Source organism: Meriones unguiculatus, chromosome 3 (genome assembly GCF_030254825.1).
Source record: "Meriones unguiculatus strain TT.TT164.6M chromosome 3, Bangor_MerUng_6.1, whole genome shotgun sequence".
Classification (NCBI taxonomy): domain Eukaryota; kingdom Metazoa; phylum Chordata; class Mammalia; order Rodentia; family Muridae; genus Meriones; species Meriones unguiculatus.
Genome location: NC_083351.1, coordinates 176,070,796 through 176,096,010, shown reverse-complemented (window position 1 = coordinate 176,096,010; position 25,215 = coordinate 176,070,796). Strand labels below are relative to the sequence as shown.

Genomic DNA, 25,215 nt, shown 5'->3' with positions numbered 1-25,215 from the left:
TGGAGTCTTTGTCCTTAGTTATACTTCCATAACGAAAAAGAAAAAAAGAAAAAAAAAAAAAAGACTGTGTATGACAGGTTAACTGGGAGTCTAAAATGTATAAGGGTAAAAACATAGAAATGTGTTTCATTACTGGACACAGAAAATAAGGTGCTTTTCCAGGGTTTATGCTATGATAAAAGGTAAACCTTTCTTTTATGGAAATAGACATTTTTTATACCTTGGTACTATGCCAATTCTTTTATTAAGTAATGTACACATTATTACAGTTAGGAAACTGTTGATTGTCAAAATAACCCTGTATATAATATCTTAATTATACCTATTACAGAGGGGAGAATAATAGAAAAGACATTAGAACTGAGTTTCCCAGGACTAAAGTAGAAAAATATATGAACTTATATGTAAAGGGGGGGGAAGAATTCTGCAAAATTTTACAAGTTAAATGAAAAACAGTATAGTAATAAGCATCATAGCAAGATGTCCTCTTGACCATAATAAACATGGCACATGGTCAATGCATATGGATACCACATAATGAATGCACTTCAAGTTGAAGTTTGTTTACCTGTAACAACACAGTACACATACATAAATACATACACACATTTCCCCTGGAATGCAAAATCCAATACCTAGGGAGAAAAAATTTATTGTACCATATGCAAAAGAGAATAAAATAGACATGGAGCCATCAGAATTAAGGTAACTCGGCACGCTTCAGTTCTTCCGAGGCTGACCTAGAAAGGCCTGTCTGCTCAGCATTTTTGTTGGAGGTTTGATCTATTCTAGGAAGTAAATGAATTCTTGTGAACCTAAAGTACAGCACTAAACCCAAGATTCTCTTCTACCTGCTACTTTCTCTACCAGAACAAAGCTTGGCTTTGTTTCTTCTTATCCTCTTGGCTCTCAAAAGGCCAGGCTACTCAACACTTTTTAAGAACACTCTTTTAACCTGGTGTGGTTACACATGCCCTTTCCCAGCACTTAAGAGGCAGAGAGAGCAGGAGGATCTCTGTGAGTCTGAGGCCAGCCTAGTTTACAGTTAGTTCCAGGGCAGCCAGGATTACATAGTGAGACCCTATCTTTGACAAACAAACAAAAAGATAATTGAGAAATAATTTCCCCCATAAATAGTGAGACCCTTTCCCAAGGAAAATCACTGCTGTGGTCAACTTTCAGCTTATCCCTTCTAATCATGGATCCACCCTTATGACCAAAGGCCCCTCACATGAAAGCGAACTGATTTTTCATTATATAATTTCATTCTGAAATAATATGATTTCATTCTGAAATATAAGATTAAGAATATTTGAAAACTATATTCTAGATAAAACATGAACCAAACCTTTACTTTTACAGAGTTTTTATGCATTTTAAAACTTCCTTAAAATACTGCTTCACACGTACATATTTGCTGATGTAAAACTTCCATTGCATACCAAAATACTCAGTGTCTGTCTCATTCGTTATTTTAATTTTAAATTCAGTTGTAAATGAGACACACGGGAAAGAAAAATGCAGAAATTTCTATGCTAACAAATAATTGAAGAATTATTTGTCAAACTTGGTGACAGTTTAAGGTCCTTCCAATCCTACATTTTATCCTATAATTTATCTTTCGGGATTTTCTTGCCAAATTTCAAACAAAAGCTAAATAATACAAAAATTAAATGATACGCTTAGTCCCCCCCACCCCAAACTGAAAAAGTAACAGCAAAAAGGACACTTGGCATCTGTCACAAACATCCATACACACTTTGGCACAAAGGCTACACACTCATGACCTGCACTCAAGAAAGATCACTGAAAGGTCCTTTCTCAAAGAAAATTTTGCACTGAGCCCCGAGTTGCACCTCAGTGGAGAGAAATGCCTGGCTTTTCCTTAAATCATGGCTCGGGACAGCCACTGCTGACTGCTGCTGCGGCTCCATGCAAACTTGGAGCCCAGGCTCCCCCCTGACTTCTAAACGCCACCACCTGAGAGCGCGGGCAGGGCACAACTGGGCGTACTTTCAAAGTTTTCGTTTTTTTGAACTCAATATTTACATCTAGATTTCTCCTGTGAGAAAAAAGTATAACAATCGTCCTTGAACCATGGGTAAAGTTTATGTAAATAAATTAAAGTGCAGAAAATGAAAACAATTGGTCACAAAGACCAGCATCATAATGTAGCTGGGCATATAAATACTGTCATTGTCATTGCCATGCTGGACAACCACCTCTCCTTGTCTCAGGAACACACATACAAACACATGTGGGTTTTTACACATGGACATTGGTGCTTCCATTTCCACCTCCACCTTCCAGGCCATCTGCAGACTGGGAGGAAGGCGGCCGGGAGCTCCTGGGGTGAGGCTGGCCACTGAGTCCCACTTGTGTGCCCAGACCATGACCCGTCTGGGAGGCTGCATCATCCGATTCCCAGCGTTCCAACTCTTCCCGTACAAGGCGCTCCATCTGCTCCCTGTGGATCTCATTGTCACGACCCAGCCTCGCATCCTAACAAGGAAATTAAAGAAGTAGTGGAGACCAGGGCATTAGAATGCCATGTTTACACATTCTACACAGAAACTGAGTTAGGGAATCTAGTGAAATAAGCTGTAGTTATGTAAGACGGTAGAGATAGTAAGCAATGACAATTCTGAGTCAGTGGAATAAACTGTTCACTCAATTGTATCCTCCACTATGGTGGCTCTTGGGCAGGGGGATCAACAGTCACGCCTCAGACTATTACTTGCTCTAAGGTTATATATGGAGGAAGACAAGCATCGGGTTATGAGGTGGCGACTACCCTCAAGCTCTATAGAACTAAAGACTGTTCTGCTTCCGGGGAAAATCTGAAAACAAGTGAGCAGAAGCAGGAACCGCGAATCGTGTATGTGTAACTTTAAACAGCCTTTACTCTCCCTCAGCACCTCGCACTGAAGTGTCACGGGTGTCTGTTTCTACCTCAGCCACTCCGTCCAGCAGCCTCCCCAGCACCTCCCGTCTCTTCAGCTTCGCCCGCTCCATGATCTCAAGCTTGACTATCACAGCGTCGATCTTGGACACGATGCTGCCGATAGAGTGCTCCATGCGGTCCACGCGCCTCACCAGTCTGCAGGGAACACAGCGGGCAGAACGGCACAGTCACTGTCTGTTCAGCCCACTGGACCTACCGGGCGCAAACACTAACGCAATTCTGGCTTCACCAATATGACAATCCAGAACACTTTCTAAGTGTTCACAAGACTTAGCGACAAACTGTTAGTGGCTGTCAGTGGAAGCCATGACCTCCACCCTTCTTGCCAGTAAAATCATGTCTGAAGCTTTAAAATGTGTGTCCAGCCTTAGTCACAAGTACCAGTTCAGAAAAAATTCTGAAGGAAATTTCAGGTATGTAATTTTGTTACAAACATATGTACACACACAGAGTTGTTTTATAGTGGCACAGCACTGAACAACCAGGACATCATTTAAATAAACTAACTCATCTATACAACAGAATGCCAAGGTGGCACCAGAAATTATAAATAAAACTGTTAGAAAGTCCTGTGCTCCATTATCATCTCATTATTTTGAATAAAAATATATAAATGCCTTAAAACATGTCAAATGGCCGCAATTTGAATTCTCCCACCCAGGCCCCTCTCCTTGTGATCCTAGTGACTGAAGGGAACTACACGGGCTGGGCCAACGTTCAGTCCATGGCTGTATGCCCTGGAGACGACAACTCAAGTGACAGTGTAAGAACATTAACACGGACAGCTGTTGAAAATTATTTTTAAAACTTCTATCCTTTTAAAGGTATAGAAATTTTCTTAAGAGCATATGATAGATGAGAATCATTTGTCAAAATTAAAGTGAGAACTTGTGATTTTAAAAGTGCTTGAACAATATTTCTTCCAATAATATATTCCCCACGTTTGGTGAGCATTGTAAAGTTGAGACACTCATAAAATTGCATATAGAATAAACTCAGACGCACATCTAGACCTACAGTGAACATATAGAAATAAAATGAAAGCACCAAGAAAAAAGTGATTTATAATGTACAAAGAATCTCACTGAGCTATGTTTTTATCAGAACAAAATAAAATGAGAAATAAAATATGTTTAGGAAAACAAATTGGAGAGAATTTACCACATGAGACATGCTACAAGAAGTACTGAAGGAAAACTTTCAGACGAAAATCATAATTATATCAAGCAGAATACTGATTTAAAAAAAAGGATGCCAGTAAAGGTAATTTTATGGGTGTAAAATGGGAATAAACTACTTATTCCTTCCTTCACTGACTAAGAAACAATTGTGTAAGATTGACACATAATAAGATTGTTGGACCTGTAGCAGCAATACAATATATTTAACAACTCCTTGGTGAAAGAGATGGGTCAGAACTGAGTTTTATGGAGGGACAAGAAATATATTGAATGGTAATCTGAATCCAAAGAACACACTTGAATACAGTGATGATTGTAACACATATATACACACATATACACATACATGAACAGAAAGTACAAAAATAAGAGGGAAAACATTCAGGAATAATATTTCTGTATCTCACAAGATTAAGCACAAATGACTCTGGAAAGCAGACATTAAGTACAAATGAGTCGCTCACACACTGTAAACAGGGCAACAATCTAATCCAAAGCCAATGGTTTCCAAAGAAGAGCCAAGTAAATGATGTCTGCATGGCATATTCTTTCAAATTCTCTGTGACGTCAAGGCCAGCCTGATCTACAAAGTGAGTCCACATCAGCCAAGGCTACACAGAGAAACCCTGTCTCAAACTCCCTCTCCCAAATAACTTATTTATTGTGTGCTCTGCATGCCATGGAAGATGTGTGGAGATCAAAGGACAATCTGTGGGTGTTGGTTCTCTCCTTCCACCATGTGGTTCCTGGGAACCAAACTTAGGTTCTCAGGATGACACCAGGAGCCTTTAAAAACTGAGTCATCTTACCAGGTCCTATGTGACACACAGTTTATAATCAAAGATATAAGGAGGTTGAAAGTAAAAGGACAAAGCTATGTTAATATCACATAAATTAACAACTGTTAAGAAGCGAGAGACTACAGTTAGTTACATCAGACAAAAAAGTATCTAAAAGAAAACATCTGACCAGATAAAGACGTATGAAAAGAGGCCTGAGCTACCAGAGGCTTAAGTGTTAGGAACAAGTGTGTACCTAACAGCTTCAAATTACACAAAGCAGAACCTTCCAGAATTCAAGCAATAAGTGAATAATTTCATAATATACGTCTGACCACCTGACTTTCAGAGGCAGACAGAGGTAAGCAGGCTAAAATCAACAGAGAGACAGAGCTGGCAACTGGCAGGCGTCTGGCATGATGAGCAGCAGCAGAACGCACAAGCTCCTCTGTGAGAGACCCCGGGTCAGGCCCAAGACAGAGAAACACTGACACATGTCATAGGAGAGAGGGACTCAAAAATTTGTTGAGACACTTTGGCTGGAAAAAGCACAAAGGATCTTAATGCTTTCTCTGCCTCCTCAGTGTCTTACAGTGAAGATCTTTTATACAAAGTAAAATACTGTGAAACTTCTTAGAAAGAAAGATCAGTCACAGAGAGAAGGCAATGTCCAACATCGAGAAAAGCTGTGCCCACCATGTGTCTCCGCTTGCCTACCGTGGGTGAGCACAAGCCCGGGCAGCCCTGTACTTACACCTGGAACTCTTCATAGGAAACCCCGCTGGAGAAGCTCCCCCGCCTCCTGGAGCTATGCCCACTGTCTTCATCATCCTCCTCCTCGGAGTCATCCAGGCTTCGAGGGAAGCTTCTGCTGCTCATGGGACGCGGCAAGGAGCTATGTTCCAAGTCCAGGTCCTCCTGAAGAAGATGTGGTCTTCCAGTGAGGGTCAGACACACCAAGACCTCACAAAGATCTTACCAAGGTCTTGCGCAAGGAGAAAATGAGTGTGCTTCAGATCAGGATTCTCCGTTTTCTAGTTTCACGAATTGACAACATTTTAAAGCAGGAACAAGCAAGGTGAGTAAGCAGGTTGCTAATGTGTAGGCTGAGGGTGTGGGGGAGAGAGGAGGAGAAGAGAGAGGAGGAATTAGTATATGGGGATGCTGCATCAGGTCACCCCGAGCGACTCACCCTCTCCCTCTCCAAGTCGTCCCTCATCTGCTGGTGTTCACGTTCGGTCAGCTCCTGGTCGCCATCCTGGTCGTATTTAGTGAAGATGGCCTCAATCTCTGCATCTGTGTGGCCCTTCCTGAAAGCATCGAGAGGACAGAAGTGAGTTTATCCCCAACACTGGAACTCCAGGATGCAGGAGGGGGACACATCATGACGTAGGAAAACACCCGCTTCTCTGTCTCTCTTCCAGCACTTGGGGCAGAGACATCCTCTCAGGACCAAGAACTGGCATGCACCAGAGGAACCTCTGGATTCCAGAAGTGTGGCCCTCACCCTTTCAGGTCTTGTCGAAGCTCATCAAAGTTCAGCTTGCCCCCGCCTTGCCGCAGCCTCTCTGAAATGTCATCTCCTGTATTTCTTTTAAGTTTGAGTTTGACCAGTGCTTTTTGGTAGCCCTGATGGAAAACCAAGGAAAGAAAAAAGACATAGATTAGTTTGTCCTCCTTTTGAGCTTTGTCTTTCAGGGACAGTGGAGCTATTCAAAGTCCGGCGCTTGCTGTATGATGGCGATTCAAGAAAAATGTGTTGGTCAATGAGTAGGGAATGTAATGTCAGTTTCCTATAAAGCTTAAAGAAAACTCAGTATCTTTCAACAAATCAGGAACTAAAGGGCTCCTGCCACATACACACATATGTATATGTTCACAGCTGAAATACAACTGACATTTGAGATATAAGGTTGAATACATATATTTATATGTCAAAGGTAAACACTATGAATTCCATAGCAGTTTGCTCCCCAGGATACAAAGGAATGTGCAGCACCCTGGATGGTTTATTTTTCATATAGTAGTAAGGAATTTTATTATAGGTAAAAACATTTTTTAGAGCCAGGGAAATAAAGCTGAAGCTTTTTAAGAAGTTAGAGGCCAGCCTAAGGAGGCCAGTGGCAGACTGCCTGCCCCTCATAACCAGTACTGCAGAAGCAAAGTAGAGAGCGATTTTGCTCCGTGTGATAAGCAGGGGCTGTAAGGCTGAAACTGTGCGAAGTGAATAGAATAATCAAGAACTAAATTAATTGTTTTAGTACCTTTTTAAATTTACTTATTAAAACATTAAAAGTTCCCTTGGTATGAATTATACACTCACAGAGACAGAAAACCAAGCCCAATATTTACTGAGTACACAGAAACTTAAGCCACTAAAGCTCGGAAGACAAAGGTGTTTAGCTTCTTTGCAAATGTGTCCAGGATTCTGAACAGGGCTTGTCTTCTACGATGCTCTTACCTCCCTTAAATGTGAGCCGAATACACTAGCTGTATGTTAGTGATTTATCAGACCCGTTCTACAGATAGATCAGCTCCTAACATTTCTTTTCTTCCCATTTACTATTGAAAAAATATATCCCTGTTTGAATGAGAATGGCTCCCACTCTATCACAACTTTAAATGCTTGGTTCACAGTCGGTGAAACTGGAAGGAATTAGGCGTGGCCTTGGTGGTATGACACTGGGGGTAGATAGATCTTCAAGAGCTCAGTCTCTCTCTCTCTGCCTCCAGCTCTCAGATAAGATGTAAATTCTCAGCTATTGCTCTAGTTCCATGCCTGCCTGCTGCCTGTCTGTGATGCCATACTCTGCACAATGATGGTCATGGACTCACTCTATGAAACTGTAAGCACACCACAATTGAATGCTTTTCCGATTAGTTGCCTTGGTCATGCTGTCTGTACACAGCACTAGAAAAGTAATGAAGACACCCTCCTAAGAGCTACTCTAACGTGTTTATTTGCAAGCGTCATTCTCTCCAGCATATTCTCACTATAATGTGTTTTATTTGTTCTGTGATAGACTGATCTTCACTAGGTTGCTTTAGCTGTTTTCCTGTATCTGTCAAATGGTGGCTGTGACCATCTTCCCCCAATAAGGTATTTCTTCTACCAACCAAGTTTATGTCATTGTTTCTCTGCTGTGTTTTTGTCTTTGTTGGCCTGTTCTCTTTTTCTCAGTCAGCCTTTTTACTTTAAAAAACAAACAAACAAACAAACAAAAATGGTGATTTTATTTATGTGTTTGCATGCAACTGTATATGTATGCACAAATGCATCTGGGTGCTCACAGAGGCTAGGAGAGGGTGCCAAAATCCCAGAGCTGGAGTTACAGTCAGTTGTGAGCTTCAATGGGGATGTTGGGAAACAAACGCAAATCCTCTGGAAAAAGCAAGTGTCCCTCACCCCTGAGCCAGCTCTCCAGCTCTCCTTATCATTAAAAAAAGAAAAAATTACATGGATTTATGAGGGAAGACAAGAGAGCAACACTTAATGCTGTGGTGTATGAACTGAAGAATTCGTGTCCAGTGACCAATAAGCAGCAGAATGAGGTCATACCTGGTCATGAAGAAGACTTACACATTACCTGGGTGGTAATCTGTAGAGTAAATAGCTAACAGTGGAGTTTGTACTTGGTGCTGTGGCCCACAAGATTCTGTGACAAAACAAATTTCAGCCCTGTGGGTGAGGGGCTGGTGTGACATCATAATGCAGCAGCTGAACTTTGTGACAACTCTGCAATTCGGAGTGCTCATCGACATAATAAAAAGTAGCAAACTGCTATCACCTGTAGTGCAGACTCCAAGATGACAGGCATGTAGGTTCACCAGGGGACTTTAAGAAGCTGACGTTTTCCCATAAAACAAAATTCACAGACAAGGGGGCTTAGGCTTGAACAGAAAAAATAGTAAAGTAGCTAGCCATTCCACCTTACCACAATGGGTGGGACACCCTGCATACTGATGTTACTCATTTTTACGCTAGTTTTAGTCTCTTAACCCAGTGAAGCCACAGTGAGAAGAACAAGGCAGTCTGCTACTCCGCCCTGATAGCAGTTACACAGGTGCAGCCATTCTCAGGCCCCTGAGCTGTGGCCTCGATCCAGAATCTTTTCCTTCGGTTTTCTACAGCCGTCACAGAAGACGAGGGGCAAAAGGAAAGCGACTGCACCCCTTCTGTCTCAGCTGAGGTGGTAACTTAACAGATGTGTGTGTTGGCCAGCCCCCATCACTCTGTTGTGACCCCAGGACTCTGGATCACTGAGTAACTAAGAACCAGGAATCGTATTTTAGGACTGAATTCAGATCATAAGAGGATCCTCAGAATTTAAGCCCTAGATCATCTTCCAAGCTTTCCACCAAGGAAAAACATTTAAATTATTTCTGAAAGAAAGCAACCTACCCTTTACTTCAAATAATTTCCAGGGGTCAACTTTGGTTTGGTAAACTGAAATATCGCATCTTTTATGTATAGAAAAAAAAATCTGTGGGAATTAGGGTATAGCCTTACCTTTCTGATAAGGTCTGAGAGTTCCATTTCTGCTTTCTGCTGAGCCAGATCCGATTTCACTTCAGAGTAAGTATCATTGATGATGGCCAAAAACATATTCTGTTTGTAAATCAAAGGACGACAAGCAAATACATCTTGAAAGCAATCTGATCATTGACACATGCCTTTTTCTTTACCTGTTTACCCAATCTGAGTAATTCTGAAGTCACTAAATTTTGCTCTCAGTCTTTGAAGCAATGGTTTCTCCACTAAGTCATACCAAAGGAAGTTTCACATATAAAACCATATTGTGCTGGTTAGTTTTCTCGGCTCAACATGAATTACGGTCACTTGGGAAGAGGGAACCGCAGCTGAAAACCTGGCTCTATCAGATTGGCCTGTAGGCAAGTCTGTGGGGGCATTTTCTTGATTGATGGTTAGTGTGAGAGGCGCTAGCCCACTGTGGGTTGTAAAAGGAAGTGAGCCCGGGTAGCCATGGGAACAAGTCAGTCATTGGCGGTCATTCCGCAAGGCTCTCTGCTTCAGTTCCTGCCTCCATTTCCCTGCCTCCGGTTCTGGCCTTGATCTCTGAGCTGGCTATGGTGATGGACTGTAACTGTAAGGCACATAAACCCCTTCCTCCAGGTGTGCTCTTAGTTAACCCTTTCTACCCCACGCTGCTCTTAATTGAAACGTTTTATCACAGCAGCCAGAACACATTTCATGACATACTTTGCAAAGAGACAATAAAAAGCAACAAAGTGTTAATATATTTATGTACAGATGGTAGAATTATTATTGTTTTCTGCTTTTAAAACATCTAAGTTACTGTGTAGAACTCTAAAAAGTGCTCCAAGTTTTTACAATCAACTTGATTAAACCCCCCCCCAAAATGTGTTCATATACTCCTGTGAGGTACACAGAATAGATTTTACAGAACTGATATGACTTCAGTGTCTAGGCATAGAAAACAATCGGTATAAAGAGCCAGGCAATCTTTGTGGAAAAGATAACGACTCCACAGTCTATCAAACGTGGGCTCTTGTTTTGGTGCAACTGTGAAGAGAGGATGGCGATGACCAGGAAATGGGGAGAGATCAATTGGAAAGAGCAAACGCACAGCAAAAGCCAGTAAGAAAAGCCTAACTCGGCTCTTGGGAAACTGTGCCCACTCTTTAAGCTTTAAGTGGATACATTTCCCCTGTGATAAACGTCCAGGCAGTCCCTTGCTTTGTCTTGCCTTGTAATGCTTCCCTGACAGAGCAAAGAAGCAGCAGGAACACTCACGGCCTCCCGTTCCCCTCCAGCTTCCCCTCTGGTGGACCCGGCACTGCCCTCATTGTCTGACCTGTGTGTATGTGCTGTGGCGAATGCTCGTGAGTGTGTGGATGTGTATACCAATAAGTTCACGTGAGGGCCAGAACGAGCGCCCTCTCTATGGTCTCCCTCCTACTGCCTTAGGACCTGACCTCTCACTACACCTGAAGCTCACTGGCCAGGTGGGCTGAGCAGCAAGATCCAGTATTCCGCTCGTCAACACTCCTGCCCAGTGCCCGGGCAGTGGCGGGTGCTGCACAGGCACGAGCAGCCATTTTTGTCGTCTTCCCTGACTGCTGAGATTCAAACCCAGGTTCCCATACTTGCAGAACAATCACTCTTACCCGACAGCCATTTCCCAAAACCTTGTTTGGCAGTTTAAAAGCATAATTATCTCTTGTTTTTTGAGATTATAAGTGTGTCTTTTTCCCCCCTCCCCAAAAAGTGCCTCCCCTATACCTGAACCTGGCTGGCTTCAAACTCACAAAAATACACCCACAGCTGCCTCCTGAGTGCTGGGATTGTTTGACCCACTTCTTTTAAAATTTTGCATTCATTAACCCTCTTTGGGGGGGGAGGGGCAGGTGTGCTCTCCCAGGCAGGTATGTGTGGAAGCCACAAGGACGTCATACGGGCTCACATCTCTCTCCACCTTATGTGTGGACACAGGGCCCGTCCCCTGAACCTAGGCCTCCCATAAGTGGTTAATTTAGCTAGCCAAGCTGTTCAGGGGTCCCATCTTCTTCAGCTCATGAGCTCTGGGATTTTAGGCTATCTGCCAGGAATGAGCCACATTCATTTGGAGGCTGGGAATCCGAACTTGGTCCTCAGGCTCCAGCAGCAAGCCTCCGGTAAGAGCTGCCTACACAGGTTAACAGGCTAACGACGCAGCTCTCAGGGGTGTCCTGATCCATGACAGGCTCTAAGTGCTGACCGGCACAGCTGCTGTAAGTCACTCCTCCCGACATTTCCCCTCCCCAGTGGTGACGAATATTTCCATCTGTTTGCAACACTTTGCCAAAGAACTGCAGCTAGTAAAGCTTCAGATAAATCTCCTGCATTGCTGTTTGTTGGTATCTGGTAGCTGTGGTTAGCTGTGTAACAGGTGTAGTCAGCCATGTCTGCTTTCCCCACACGTCTATGAAATCGGAGGAACGCCAAGCTCTATTTCCCATCCCTTGGCTCCCCAGCCATGTAACACATCACTGAATGTATAAACACTAGGACCTGCACTATGTATTCCACAGTAGAGTATAAGACTACAGTGGCTCATACAGTGACTCATGAATGAAAATTAAGACTTACTAGTGGAGAACTGTAAATCTCCACCAATTAAGGGAGACTATTGATTAAGATTGGATACCAGATGTTAAAGCAGAACATAAACTATACAGAAACCCTGGGGTGTGGGCTCCACTTTACATAAATGTAGAGGAATTTTAATCCAGAACATGGCTGCTCTGGCAAGAGATCACATCCAAAGACCTTCTAGGTCTGTGTGATCCGGCTGGAAAACAAACATGCCTTTAATCCAGGAGACAGAGGCAAGCAGGTTTGAGTTCAAGGCCAGCATGGTATTGAGCAAGTCTCAGGTAAAGAAAAGCATAGGTCCAGTTGCAGTGGTACACACCTTTAATCCCAAAAAATGAAGGGAAAGTTAGTTTGTAGAAGGAAGCACCCATTTTTGAAAGTGATGTCTAATTGAGTGATAGAAATAGTGACGAATCAGAGAAGGATTGGACAGAAGAGGATACACGCAACTCTCACTAGAGGAGAGAGGGAAGAGAAGCTACTTAAGGAACAATAAGAGACAGAGACAAAAGATTTTGCCAGGACAGTAATAGTCAGGTTGCAGAGAGAGAACTCAGGTGAAGACTGAATGAGCCAGAGAATGAGAAGAAGCCAGGAGATTAGAGCAGATTGCTGGAGTTAGTTTGAGGCCAAGCAGAGAAATTCAGAGGCTGACAGGAAAGTCAGATTGAATCACTCAGCTGGGAGAGGAGTTGGAGCAGAACAGCTGAGTTGAACCAGCCAGCCCAGAGCTCAGTAAGAACAAGAAAGGGTGAGCTTATTAGGCAGTGAGTCTCAGAGGCTGAAAACATTCTAGATCTAGGTTAGTTTGCAAAGAGGCTAGAAGCTTCCAGGAGTAGGCCCAGGTTAGCCCAAGGAGGCAGTAAGTCTCCAACACAACAAATGAACTAGTTGAATAAAAGTCCTTTTACACATAAACCCTCGGGTGAGTGCTCCATTCTGAGTACAAATCATTGCAGTTAAAATAAGGTTTTTGATTTTCAGTCTCCAACCCAGATAGCCATCATTCTGCTTTATTTACAAACACTTCAATGGTGCCTGCATATATCTTAGTGAAAATGAACTGAAGTGCAGATTATACTACATTCCCAAGAAGTAGACACTGAGTGGCTGACACAGGCTTTTTCAAGGCAATCCTAAAGAAAAAAACAGACTTCTTTCCTGCTCTTGCGTTGGCCGTAAGGAGGGGGTGCTGTCTGAGCTAGATTCCAGATGGTGTCTTCTGGTGCGGCACAATGATCGTGCTCTCACTGGAGCCTTCCGCCCACAGGGTGTCCCCACAGGTGGACCAGGAAGAGGCCAGGTAATGAGGCAAGTTAGCACTGTACTGGCAGGAAAGCCGGGTCTGAATGAGTGCACCTGAGGCCATGCCGTCCCTTCCCATTAGTGGCTAACACACAGCGAGTACCGTCTGCCCAAACAGGGACACCCAGGTAGGCTTTGCAGAAGCGACACCGAGTTCCTGAAACATGATTGTTCAAATTTCCCAAAGGAAAATCTGAGAAGACAATCGTCTTTGGATGAAATGTGCCTTCTCCCTGACTTAAGGTCACTTCGTTTTATACTTTCTCAGTGGACAAGTAAAAACGCAGACATTTTAAGAACAACTCAAACAAATCTCAGTTGACTGAAGGCTAATGGTAAATGTTATTCCACATCAAGACACTCAAACGTATTTTAAAATGTATTTTTGGGAGCAAGTCCTAATCATTGCTAGATTTACTTTTAAGTTTACTATGCAGGTTTTTTTTGTAGGCAGCGTATAGGCCTGTGGATTATGAAAAAGTTGAAACAGTATCTTAATCTTGACATGTGATAGTTCACCCAGCTGTAACTCCTGACATCCCAGTTCTACGTTGCTTTGTTGGTTCCCATTTTCTCAAAGAAAAGGAAGAAATGCAAAGTCACACCCGTAAGTGACCACGACGGCAGCAAGTGACAACACTGCGTAGGTAGGAAGATGGGCTGCGGCTGAGGAAAACCCCACTTCAGCAACTGATAAACTGCTACTTTTATGATTAGCTGAGAGTGGTTAGATACACATATATAGATAATTGAAAGTGCATGGGAAAAATAAATTGTCTTAAAATTGTAAGTCAATGAAAAAAATAAGGTTTTAAGAATCAACATTTTTTTGTTGTTGTTTTCCAAGTGTTTACATGAAATGATGCGTGATCAAGCATGAGAGAAAAGAGAAGGTGGTGACTTAGGAGGATAATTTAAATCACCTCACTGTAAAAAAACAAAAACAAAAACAAAACATACATACCAAAAGAATGAAGAACATAAAGAACACAAATGTAGTGAAATAAAGTGGTCCCAAAACTCGGTTGGCTTCCTCAATCTCTGCGAAGTTGACATCACCCAGAATGATGCGGAACTGAGTGAAGCTACGAAAACAAAACAGAACACAATCCAAGCCAAACCGTGTCCAGCGGTGGACGTACATGTATCAAAATGGTTTCCTAGGTTGGGATCATTTGGAAAGTCTGAGATAGCTGCCACGAGGTTAAAAACTGTTGACCGGTTGGGAAAGTCTTGTTCCTTGTGCTGTCAACGGATGATACCTTCTAGCACAGTAGCATGGCTTCATAGCACATATATTTCCACTTAATATTAAACCTGATTATTAGATGATTTAGATAGTAAGAACATACAATCTGGGTAAAACCTCGTAACTCAGAATCTCTATAATAGTCACACATGGTCTGAAGTGAACACATCTTTAATTAAAAACAATGATGACAAAAAGCATATTGAAAGATGGCAAAAACAGCAGGGTTCAAAGATCCAGCGTTCTCACAGTCACTCCAAGTGAGGTCACAGTGGCTAGACGTTGTCAGTGACATCACTTCCTGTCCCGGCTTTCATCAATAGTGAGATTAACGAGGGATCCACCATTCACAAAGCCACACTAACTGCCACTACTGTGATCTTCTCTTTCCCTTACCACCTAGTAACACTTTTTTTGTGAATGGCACAGAATGGTAATTCAGAATATTATATATATATATTCGTATAGTTAGGAACACTAGAAAAAGAATGAAGATTTGTGACCTGCTTTTAGTTTCTTCTACAATATTAGAAATATGTTTTATCTCTTGGAAGTTGAAATTTAAGATACAAGGCACCAATATTAAACAGGAATGAAATGCAGGCAGATTGCCTCCTTGTGTGTGTGTGGAGGGGGTAGGGAGGACAGAGCCTGGGGCTAGAACTCAGGGCTAAGCATCCTTTGATGCATACCTTCCTCTAAAAATGGCCATGTAAAACTCCCACCTTGCTGGATGTTGGGTGCTGCTGTTCCACTCCATCTCACTACTTGAAGGCTAAGAGTCAACACCTCAAAGCATCTTCTTTTCTTTGGTAGGACAATGCTTGTGGAAGAAGTAATTTAATCTGTCTTTATTTTCAACATTTGCTAGTCAGATATTGACAAGAAGACTAGCTTGCTGTTAAGACCACAGTGACATCTCTGGTTAAACTGACTTTAAGATAACTTTAAAATTTTCATTATTTGACAATTCCATAAATGCACAGACAAAAAACTTTCCCTTTTCCTTTCTTATATACTTACATACATTCTTGGAAGGTACTGAAGTCATCAACCTGCGTGCCAAAGACCAGATATGCCAACTGAGCATACGCCAAGAAGATAATGAAGAACATAATGGTGAAACCAAAGAGGTCTTTGGCACATCTGGACATGGTTGTGGAGAGCTGGCTCATGGTCCTATTGAAACTGATGAACTTGAAGAGCTGTAAAAGAGGGACAGTGTCAGCAGAAGAAAGGATGACACATGTGCTCCACATATACAGCAGAACTCTTCTACCATAAGAGGGCGTGGAACTTGCTACTTTCCATGACACAGACTTTGGAAGCTCGCTACGTGAAACAAGGCAGATGCAGACCCTCAAATATTGAAAAATTCCATTTGTCTGAGACACTCTGATTCACTGGGACAGGAGGTATGACGGAAAGGTGACGACCCGGAATCCAGCATTTCCGGTTGGAACTACAACAACGTTGTTGGCAATATACAGCGACAGACACACACTGTGCTGTCGACGACTTCGTGCTCCTGAAGTGTGCACGTGAAATGGTGAAAATGGAACTGTGTAATTTGTACTCATCACAGTGAAGGAAACAGGAGAGAAATGGTTGACTTTTACTTCTTGCCTCTTTCAAGTCTGAGACTATCTGTGTTGTCATTCAGAGAGTATGTCCTGAGTATCTAGATCATGCGAGGTGCCGCCCTCAGAGCTGGGAATGCAACAGTGTGACATATTTTCCTGCTGGGTACCTCAACAGCGAGCAGGACAAAGCCTCTGCCTCACTGTGCTCATGTCTTACATCAGTTACAATACACTAAAAAACACTTAAATGTGACTGGTAAATAAGTAATAATGTCCCCTAAAGGATTAAATTAAAATGGGGGGGAAGAACAGAACAAAAAATAGTTCCTGTGTATCTTTGTCAGGAACTGAGTACAGGTAAGTCTGGGTAACTGCTTCAATCTCCAGTGACTTCAATACTGCTGTCTTTACCCCTAGACTCAGGCGGCCAGGGAGCCGGCTGAGCCTGATGGTGATGCCTACTGAGCCTGTGCCTGAGGGCAGAGATGGCAGGAGGATGTGTACCAGTCAGGCCAGAAGGCTGGACAAGGAGCACCCGGAGCAAGTCACACTTCCTGCCCGGAAGAATTCAACGGCCGAGCTTTGCGAGGCAAAGCAATAAATAAAAGACAGTAACTCAAGCTACACACTAAGAGAGTAGTCTCGAGTGGTCGTTTATAAAGTGCTTCTGAACACAATAAAATTTTCTATAGGTTGTTATAAACAATACTGTTTATTAGCGGAGCTCCTATTTCTTATTTGCTCATTCATTCTTTAGTGCTGGGACGGAACCCCCTGCCTCACACGTGCCAGGCAAGGCCTCTGCTGCTGAGCAACTCTGCCAACTCTAGTTCTTCCTCTCAGTCTATGATAAAGTTTGGCGTGGTGGTGATAGTCTCTCTTGAACATGCAATAAAGGAACAACAACACGAGAAATGCAACGGTTGGCCCATGCTTTTGGTTAACCTCAGGCCTTCCAGTGTCAACAACTCAGGAAAACATATAACCATTGGCAGGGCCCTCCTCAGAGAGCTGCTTCTGAGAACTTGCTGTGACGGCCCTAATACAGTTGCCGTCAGCAACACACAGATAAAATCTTACAGTCGCCGTCAGCAACACACAGACAACGCGTGACTGTTGGGATGGAGGAAATGAAGTCTTTGTTATATTACACTTCATTTCAGTGTGCACTGCACATGCAACCAGGAGCTATTGCCTGCACAGCACAGTCAGAGAACCTGAGCGGTGGCATGGTGGTAGTCATTCTGTCAAAGACTGGAAATTTCTTAATCTCCAGGATTCAGGCCCTGGGATCTACACAGGCAATGAGAAGGAGAGCAAGTGCTCAAATGGGCGTCTGATACAGCCTCAGCTAGGCAGAGCTTTCTCTGCCTCCGGCGAAGAGCCAGTCCTTTGATCAAGTGCTTCCTGGTGGCAGCATCTCTCTTTTGCACCCCAACTTTGTTCTGAGTTCCTTTTCCATACATGCTAACCCACATCACGTGAAATGATGACCTCCTTCTAGTAGCCTGGGGCCCCGGAGAACGTAACACTTCACTGCATGTTTTAAAGCAAATGCACAGGATTAGATCTGACAAGAACTGAGGAAGCCAAGACTCATCCATAGCAAGGGAAGGTTCCAGAAGCCCCATCTACAGGATGTAAACTACGCAACAACCTTGGCTGGCCATTTCAGTTTGGACAAAAAGAGCAGATCCATGTCTTCCAACGGTCGGTGTGGTTCATATCAATAAGACATATACAGTAAAATGAAGAACAGGACATAAATTACCTTAATCCAGACCAAAAATACCATGACAGCAGCTATATTGTTGAACTGTATTTGCCAGTATGCCACATGCTCAAAGTTGGGGAAAGTATTTTGGTCCTCAAGAAACTGCAGTAGGCCCTCCACATTTGATGTTCGGCAAATGCTGATTGCCACAGCTACCACGGACAACTGTAAGATGAATGATTGATATTTGTCACGTCACTTTAGAAGGAGATAATCTGCCTTAAACTGACTAATGTTCCCCATGGATGTATGGATTAGAGGACTGAGCATCTTCCTCAGCCAGGGGTCGCCAGCTCTAAATGTGCCAACAATGTACAGTCCTCATTTCCTAAGGAACAGAACTCAACCGAGTACAGGTGTGCAGGTGTGTACACGTGCAAACGTGACTATACAAAAACAATCACATTAAGAGGGAAGGCCTTCTGGGAGGCTGTCAATCACAGCTCAAGAGCCAGACTCGCTACCCCGCTCTTCACGCAGGAAGGCTTTCTAGTGAGCCTGGCATATTCTCCTGCTATTTCTGTTGCCCTCCTGAATGCTCTGAAAATGTCTTAGACTTAGACTCAGCTGAAAGGGGAAAAGGAGTCCTTTCGTTGTTTCGGCAAATCCATCAATAATCTTTTATCCAAATCTCAGATAATTTACCATCCAGTCAAGATGTTTTTAATGCAAAAAAAAAACCCCGATATCATATCAACACATCCTTGATTTCTGCCAAAATAGGGAATGAAAGAAGGAAAAGAGATATTTTTTCCTTGAGAGTATGTGTGTGATTAAATTACTAATTTTTTTCTCTCTAATTCTCATATTTATCCACAAAGGCATTTTTCTCCAAACTACAGCATGGCTTTTAGAAGGAGAGAGTGTTAGTTGTCTTGCGTATCCCTTGTCTCTAAGGCCTGGGGCATGGCCAGCTCCCTGATGGGATGGCCTTGTTGAACAAATGACTCATTTTCAGCCAGTGAAGCCAAGCCATCAATATCATTTGAATTTAGACTTCTATAGTATTTTTTCAGTACTTCTGAGATTCAATTGGCTGGAACAAATAGCTAACTGAGTGATATAAGCTGAGGTTTCGGTGTATTTGCTGGAAAACAAAACAGGAAAACACAGGCAACAATTTCAAAGCGATTTTGAGATGTTGAGTTTTTGCTGGACTTAAACTTCAGCTGGATGAAACAAAAGTGCTGGCATTTGGGGTCTTCCTGGCCCAGGGGTACAGGGCCCATCAGCAGGGACACCCTCCCTTCTACTTACAGCAGCGTGAGTGTCAAAGGGGACACAGGAAAATCTTGATAAAAGTGATAGGTCAAAGTGAGATCAAAAGCTAGAGGACACAGGCCTTCAAAGAGATGCTCACACAATGCTGTGGCCGTGGGGCCAGGAGTCCACCCCGGACTTCTAGAGTAATGGCCCAGGGGTCTCCAAAGTGTTTGTGATGCAGCTCACTGGTGTACGAGGAGAAAGCTAACAGTCCACGGGCGGGTGGGCGGTCAGGAAGCGTACTAATGGAGCGAATGGGTGACAAGCAGATGGGTCTGATAGGCGATCTGAACACGAACCTTTGCACTACGCTAGGACACACTTCTCTTGACAGACTTTACAAATATTTCTGGAACATGTAGCGCACATGCTTACAGTCTATGCGGCACCTAGAAATACACTCAAACGTTAAAACTAGAATTCTACTGACTTGTGTCTTTTTAATTCTATGCAGGTCTTTGTCTTTACGGCACAGACATCACCACTGACAGACACGTGCAATAAATTATGCTCACAGTTAACCTTCTCCCCCATCAGCATTCAAGACGAAAAATGTTCAGTGCTGACTAACTTTGGTAACGTGGAAACCATTTGGTTGAAAAAAAAATCTGTAATTAATTGCCATAGAGCACTTGCTTCTCAGTAATGTAAATATAATCACCTCTAGGTCAAAAAGTAACTTTGCACCTTAAAGTTCCCAGTGTTAGTTTCCTGGAATAATTTTAATGTATGTGGTGTCCGCCATCACTGACTACAGGAACATTCTGGAAAACAGTTTCCATACTTGTCTCTCATTTGCTTTAGATATAGCTTAGTACTAAATATATATAATATGACATGACATGACATGACATGACATGACATGACATGACATGACATGACATGATATATATATAGTAGCATTGCTTGGTATCAATGCTCTAGTGACGAGTGGCTGAAGAAGTCACCGTGACATGTGACATGTATGAACTGTGTGATGTTACAAGAACAATGTGAAGGTGGGGGGGCACCAGCTTCGGGGCGGGGGCTCTGACTCTACTCCGACTCTGAAGGGACTTTTACGTCAAGTGAGTGGAGCAACTTTCTGAAGTGCACGTGTGTGTGGCTCAGTTGGGCAGGGGCGGGGCAAATGAGAGTCAGTGTATGCGTTTGCCCAGCGTTCCTCTGTGAGAAGTACTTGGAAATGTGCCAGCGCCCAGCGGGCTCTACAGCCTAAGCCATTTTACCGTTGTTATCACCGCTGCTGCTCCTACCACCATTGCCACACACCGCCTGCCCACCTGGCTCCTCCTCACCTCTTAGGTATTTGCTTTTTCACAAATGAACAACATATTCCGTATTGTATCAACCAATTCCAATAAAAGTACTTGAAGATTTAATGAATGGTTCACAAAGGCCAAGTCAGTTTTGAACGTGGAGTGAGGAAAAAAATACTGCGAGAAGGCTGAGAGGAGGGAATGCCACTGGGCAAGGCACAGTCTCAGGACTTCAGAGAGACGTCTGGGATGTGGGACAGCAGGAGGCATGGACACACAGGACACAGGACATGTGGCACAACTCTACCAAAAGAATGCCAAACATGACAATTAGGCATGTGTTATGAACCTAAAAATATCAGAAGAAAAGAGTTCATATGCTACTGTAGGAGGAAAAGCTTAGAATATTCAATTTGCAGCAAGGAGTCTGGAAGAAAGCAATGGATGTGCCTGATGGAGACAGCTTGAGTGTTGTTCCCTCTGGACTAGGCGACAGGAGCTCCAAACTACAGAAGCTTTTCGGTATTATACAAAAAAAGTTTCAGGTTGTTTCTTCCTGTCATAATTTGAACTTAAAGAAATAAAATAATTTTTACTAGCAGAAAAGTATTATTACAAAAAAATTACCCCTCAAAGTTTCATCTTGAAATTTTCAGATGGTATGCCCAAACCAAATTTAATTACTTATTTGTGTGACCAAGTCAGAGCTCAATAAAAATGTCCACATTATAGCCAGGGAGGTTTCTCACACAAAATGAGATAAGAAGTGTAACACAAAAGTGCAAATAAAAGAAAATTTCAGATTTTCTACTGCAAATATCAAGATCCCAACACTGATATTGAAGACTGCACATTAACAAGCTTTTAGAATACAGAGAGGAAATGAGAGACAGCAGGGAAGTTAGAATACAGAGAGGAAATGAGACAGAGACAGCTGGGAAAGTAGAATACAGCCAGAAATGAGAGGCAGGAGAAAAGGTAGAATACAGAGAGGAAATGAGAGATAGCAGGAAGTTGGAATCCAGAGAGGAAATGAGAGAGAGAGAGAGAGAGAGAGAGACAGCATGGAAGGTAGAATAGAGAGGAAATGAGAGAAGCAGGACATTGGAAGACAGACAGGAAACGAGAGAGGCAGGAGGTTGGCACTGAGCAAGGGAATAAGATACAGGGAAGCTGGCATTTTTCTCTACCTACCACAACAATCACAACATCCAGACAGTTCCAGAAGCTCCTGAAGTAGTGCAGTCTGTGGATCCGGATTTCCAGTATTTCTTCCACCACATAGTACAGAACAAAGACACAGAAGATAACCTCACAGGCAGCCAGGAAGAAATCGAATGCGGTGACGTAGCGGACCAGCTTCACAGGCTGGAAGTGCCAAGAGGGCACCACACCGCCCGTCGCTGGGAATTCAACCAATAACCTGCACGGCAAAGAGAACAGTTAAAACAACAATGTGTGACAAAAGCAAGAAGCGGGTATGTCCGTTCTGCCCCTGACAGAGGTGCAAGCCACAGCCACAAGCTGGGGAAAAGGTCATGTTGATCCCACCCACCAGTCCAAGTTCACGGGAGCGTGTGCTGGAGAAGGAGCCAGACTTGCAAGGCCTCCTGTCCCACAGGCTGCCTTCTGATCTTCAGACTGCTTAAACTGTGTGTGTGTGTGTGTGTGTGTGTGTGCGCTTCTGTGTTGTGTGTGCACTTCTGTCTGTGTTTCTCTGTGTGTGTCTGTGTGTCTATGTTTATGTGTCTGTGCTGCGTGTGTTTGTCTATGCTAGAGTGTGTGTCTCTGTGTTGAATGTGTTTGTGTATCTGTTATATGTGTGTGTCTATGTATATGTGTTTGTGCATATGTCTGTGTTTGTTGTGTGCTTGTGTGTGTATTTGTCTGTGTGTCTGGGTTGTGTGTTCTGTGTGTGTTAGTGTGTGTGTACTGTGTGTATTTGTATGTGTCTGGGCATCTTTGTGTATTTATGTGTGTCTGTATGTCTGTGTATCTGTGTATGTATGTGTGTGTCTGTGTTGTACTTGTGTGTCTCTGTTTATGTGTGTGTGTTTGTATGTGAGTGTATGTCTGTGTCTCTGAGTAAGTTTAACGAATGTTTAACTCTGTGAGTGTGTCTGTGTCTGTGCATCTGTTTAGCAAACAGCTCATCCACAGTCTTCCTAGGCTTCTGTAAAAGCAAGCCATTCTGCTAGACGAGGGAAGAAACTAAGAAGTACAGTGACCCACACACGGAAACATATACATCCGAGTGAACGCAGGGTGGGCATTTAGTCACGAACACACAAAAACAACCAGCTCACCCACTCAGTAACTAACAGCATCTAATCGCTGGTCTCCTCCTCTTCCCCAGGCTGCAGCTCTCAGCACCCAGTGCCGCCTGCTGCCTGGGACAGACTGCCCACGTCTTATATTCACACGCTTAGCCCGGTTCTCACTGCACGCCTAACTGAAGCGTAGACTTTTCTTCCAAGTTCTCACCGTGCAGGGGTCACGCTGAGAGAGCTCAGGCGTTCAGGAACGGAAAGCACCCTCCACACCATGGAAGGCGCGCCTAACTCTGGTCTCCAAAGTCCTTAGTTGTGTGTCTGGAATCTCAGTGTCCTTCCCTATGGGACAGTGGCCAAACCTAGAACCTGAGCTTCTGACACACACATAGGCTCTGCAGTGGCTGAGTCAAAGCCAGGGCCCTGGAAGAGGGCAATTCCTCCTCATCAATCTGCTGTCCGACTGTGTGCACCAGGACAGCCAGAGTGCATACGACCCGTTCCCAACTGTCAGAGCATCTCCACCCCATGGAGGCTCTGTGCTCATAACCACTCCAGGGAACTCAGAGAGACAGGAGTGGCTGCCCTGACAGAGGGAGCTTTGAATTCTAGGGGTGTGTGTATGTGTGTGTGTATGTGTGTGAAAACAAATTAAAGAAACAGTGAAGACATCCTGCAGCTGAACATTTTCTAGAACACCAGAGTTGCCTGCCTGTCCGAACCCTTTTCTAATCACCATGGCGCTCACTGTGAAAAGCTGAACAGCAATCACAGTCAAGTCTCACCCATTGCTAGCGACAGCTACTCGCTTTAAAGTGGTGTGATGTTCAACAATAGTCGTCATACAAACGCTGGCAAGGTCTAATTGCCTTTAAATCAGCATTGAATCTGATGTGAAAACCAGTATGGAATGCTAATGCTCTGAGAATGTGTCCTTCCCACCCGTGGAAATACGTGTGCCGAGGACACGTGTCTTGGGGACTGCTGCTTGGGTGCTGTTGGATCTAGGGTGAACACGGACTCGTGCTTACCCTCCCTCATCTTTCATTTTAAACAGCACTTTCTATTTACAACACTACACGGTTTCTTGCTCTTGTTTTTCACTGCTGCGTGCAAGCTTTCAGAGGGCAGCGGTCTTTCATTAGTTCTCTGACATATCCACACAGCCTAAAAGAGTAAGAGGCACTTGTATGTCCAACTGAATGAGTGAGTCACGCCCACAGCCTCTCTGCCCAGTCTCCAACCGTGGCCATGGCAGCAACATCAAAGACCATGGGACAAACCTGATGTGCCCTTCAGGAATCTTACCCACAAAAGTGGGGACACTCAGGGAGAGGAGCCAAGGTTTGATACCCAGAGAACGTGGTGAGAGAGGGTGACTACCACTACAGTGGCTGGAGATGATGGTTAAAAACAAGCAAAACAGCAAAAAATCTCCTACAGAGCTTTTACTGGATAGGATCTAGACCCAGGATAATCTTGACCAGAGTTAACGTCCTTCCCAAGTCAAAACATCCCAGGATCTTCTATCCCTTCTCCAAATAGCCTCCTCACCAGGCCTGCAGTTTCCACCTTTGGTCTCAACCTCGATTCTCGGTACCCTCCTTTAGCCAGAGGCAGGGAAGGATTTTCTAGTCCATTGCTCAAAATGGATGTAGAGGTAACTCCCCAGACATAGGAGGGCACGGAGCCCGAGTACACACCTGACCACACAGAACAGGTTGATGTTCGCATTGTACACTGAAAAGTCAATGAACGTTGCCCGTGTCCCGCGGTCCAGCCAGAAGTTCCTCCTGAGGCCTGTGATCTGCGCAGCGCTCTCCTCCCTCGTTCTCGACAGATCCAAGTAATAGCCTGCTCCACTGTAAGTTGCAATGATGCCCCCGTGGCTGCTCCCATTCAAGTCCTTCTCACTCGTGTAGATCCACCTAATTAAAAACAAAAACAACAGGTAAGATTAGTAAAAAGCTTCTCCTAACCAGGAAGATGGCTGCTGCCGCTGGGATACAGTATATACAAAAATGCTGTGCTTGGAATAACATCACGTGTTTCCTTAGTGAATCCTCACAGCTATTGCCTCAGTCTGCTAACGAGGGCCTGAGGCTTAGTGAGTTTGACTTATGTCCGATGAAGCTGAGCTTAAGAGTCTGGACCTGTCTGTTCACAGAGCCTACACCACCATCTCCCCACCACGCCTCTTCTGAGGACTGATTCAAGGTTTGCGTTCCTCAAAAGCACCAGGGCTAGCTTAGACAAGAGGACCGGTCCACTAAATCACTCGCTGTCTCGTTTCCTATGACACAGAGCACGCCTGTCCTAGGCGTGTTTGGTAAGGGAGACGGCGTGTATTTATGAACAGGCTCTGACACAGAGCAGCTGTACCAATGTCTCCTAACAGTGCTGTGAGAGAAAGGAACCTTCCAAAGAGGAATCAGGAATCCGTGTGTCAGCACATTCTGGAGGGAGCAGGAAG

At 43.7% G+C, this 25,215-nt stretch overlaps 1 protein-coding gene across 2 annotated transcripts in view; it reads right to left on the bottom strand.

Moving 5' to 3' along the window:
- Positions 1–225: 225 nt before the first annotated feature.
- The window catches only part of Pkd2 (polycystin 2, transient receptor potential cation channel), a 36,332-nt gene continuing 11,342 nt past the window's right edge, over positions 226–25,215 (bottom strand). The window contains exons 5-15 of one of the 2 annotated variants that reach the window (XM_060381064.1): positions 24,446–24,670; positions 21,667–21,895; positions 17,951–18,118; positions 15,620–15,801; positions 14,312–14,432; positions 9,436–9,534; positions 6,433–6,554; positions 6,118–6,235; positions 5,680–5,843; positions 2,953–3,100; positions 226–2,502 (exon numbers count right to left, since the gene is read on the bottom strand). In XM_060381064.1, coding sequence (XP_060237047.1) covers positions 2,266–2,502; positions 2,953–3,100; positions 5,680–5,843; positions 6,118–6,235; positions 6,433–6,554; positions 9,436–9,534; positions 14,312–14,432; positions 15,620–15,801; positions 17,951–18,118; positions 21,667–21,895; positions 24,446–24,670 — 1,813 coding nt within the window. In that variant the 3' untranslated portion in view covers positions 226–2,265. Of the gene's footprint in view, positions 2,503–2,952; positions 3,101–5,679; positions 5,960–6,117; positions 6,236–6,432; positions 6,555–9,435; positions 9,535–14,311; positions 14,433–15,619; positions 15,802–17,950; positions 18,119–21,666; positions 21,896–24,445; positions 24,671–25,215 lie in introns of those variants that run through there. The other variant, XM_060381065.1, reaches the window with a different exon arrangement.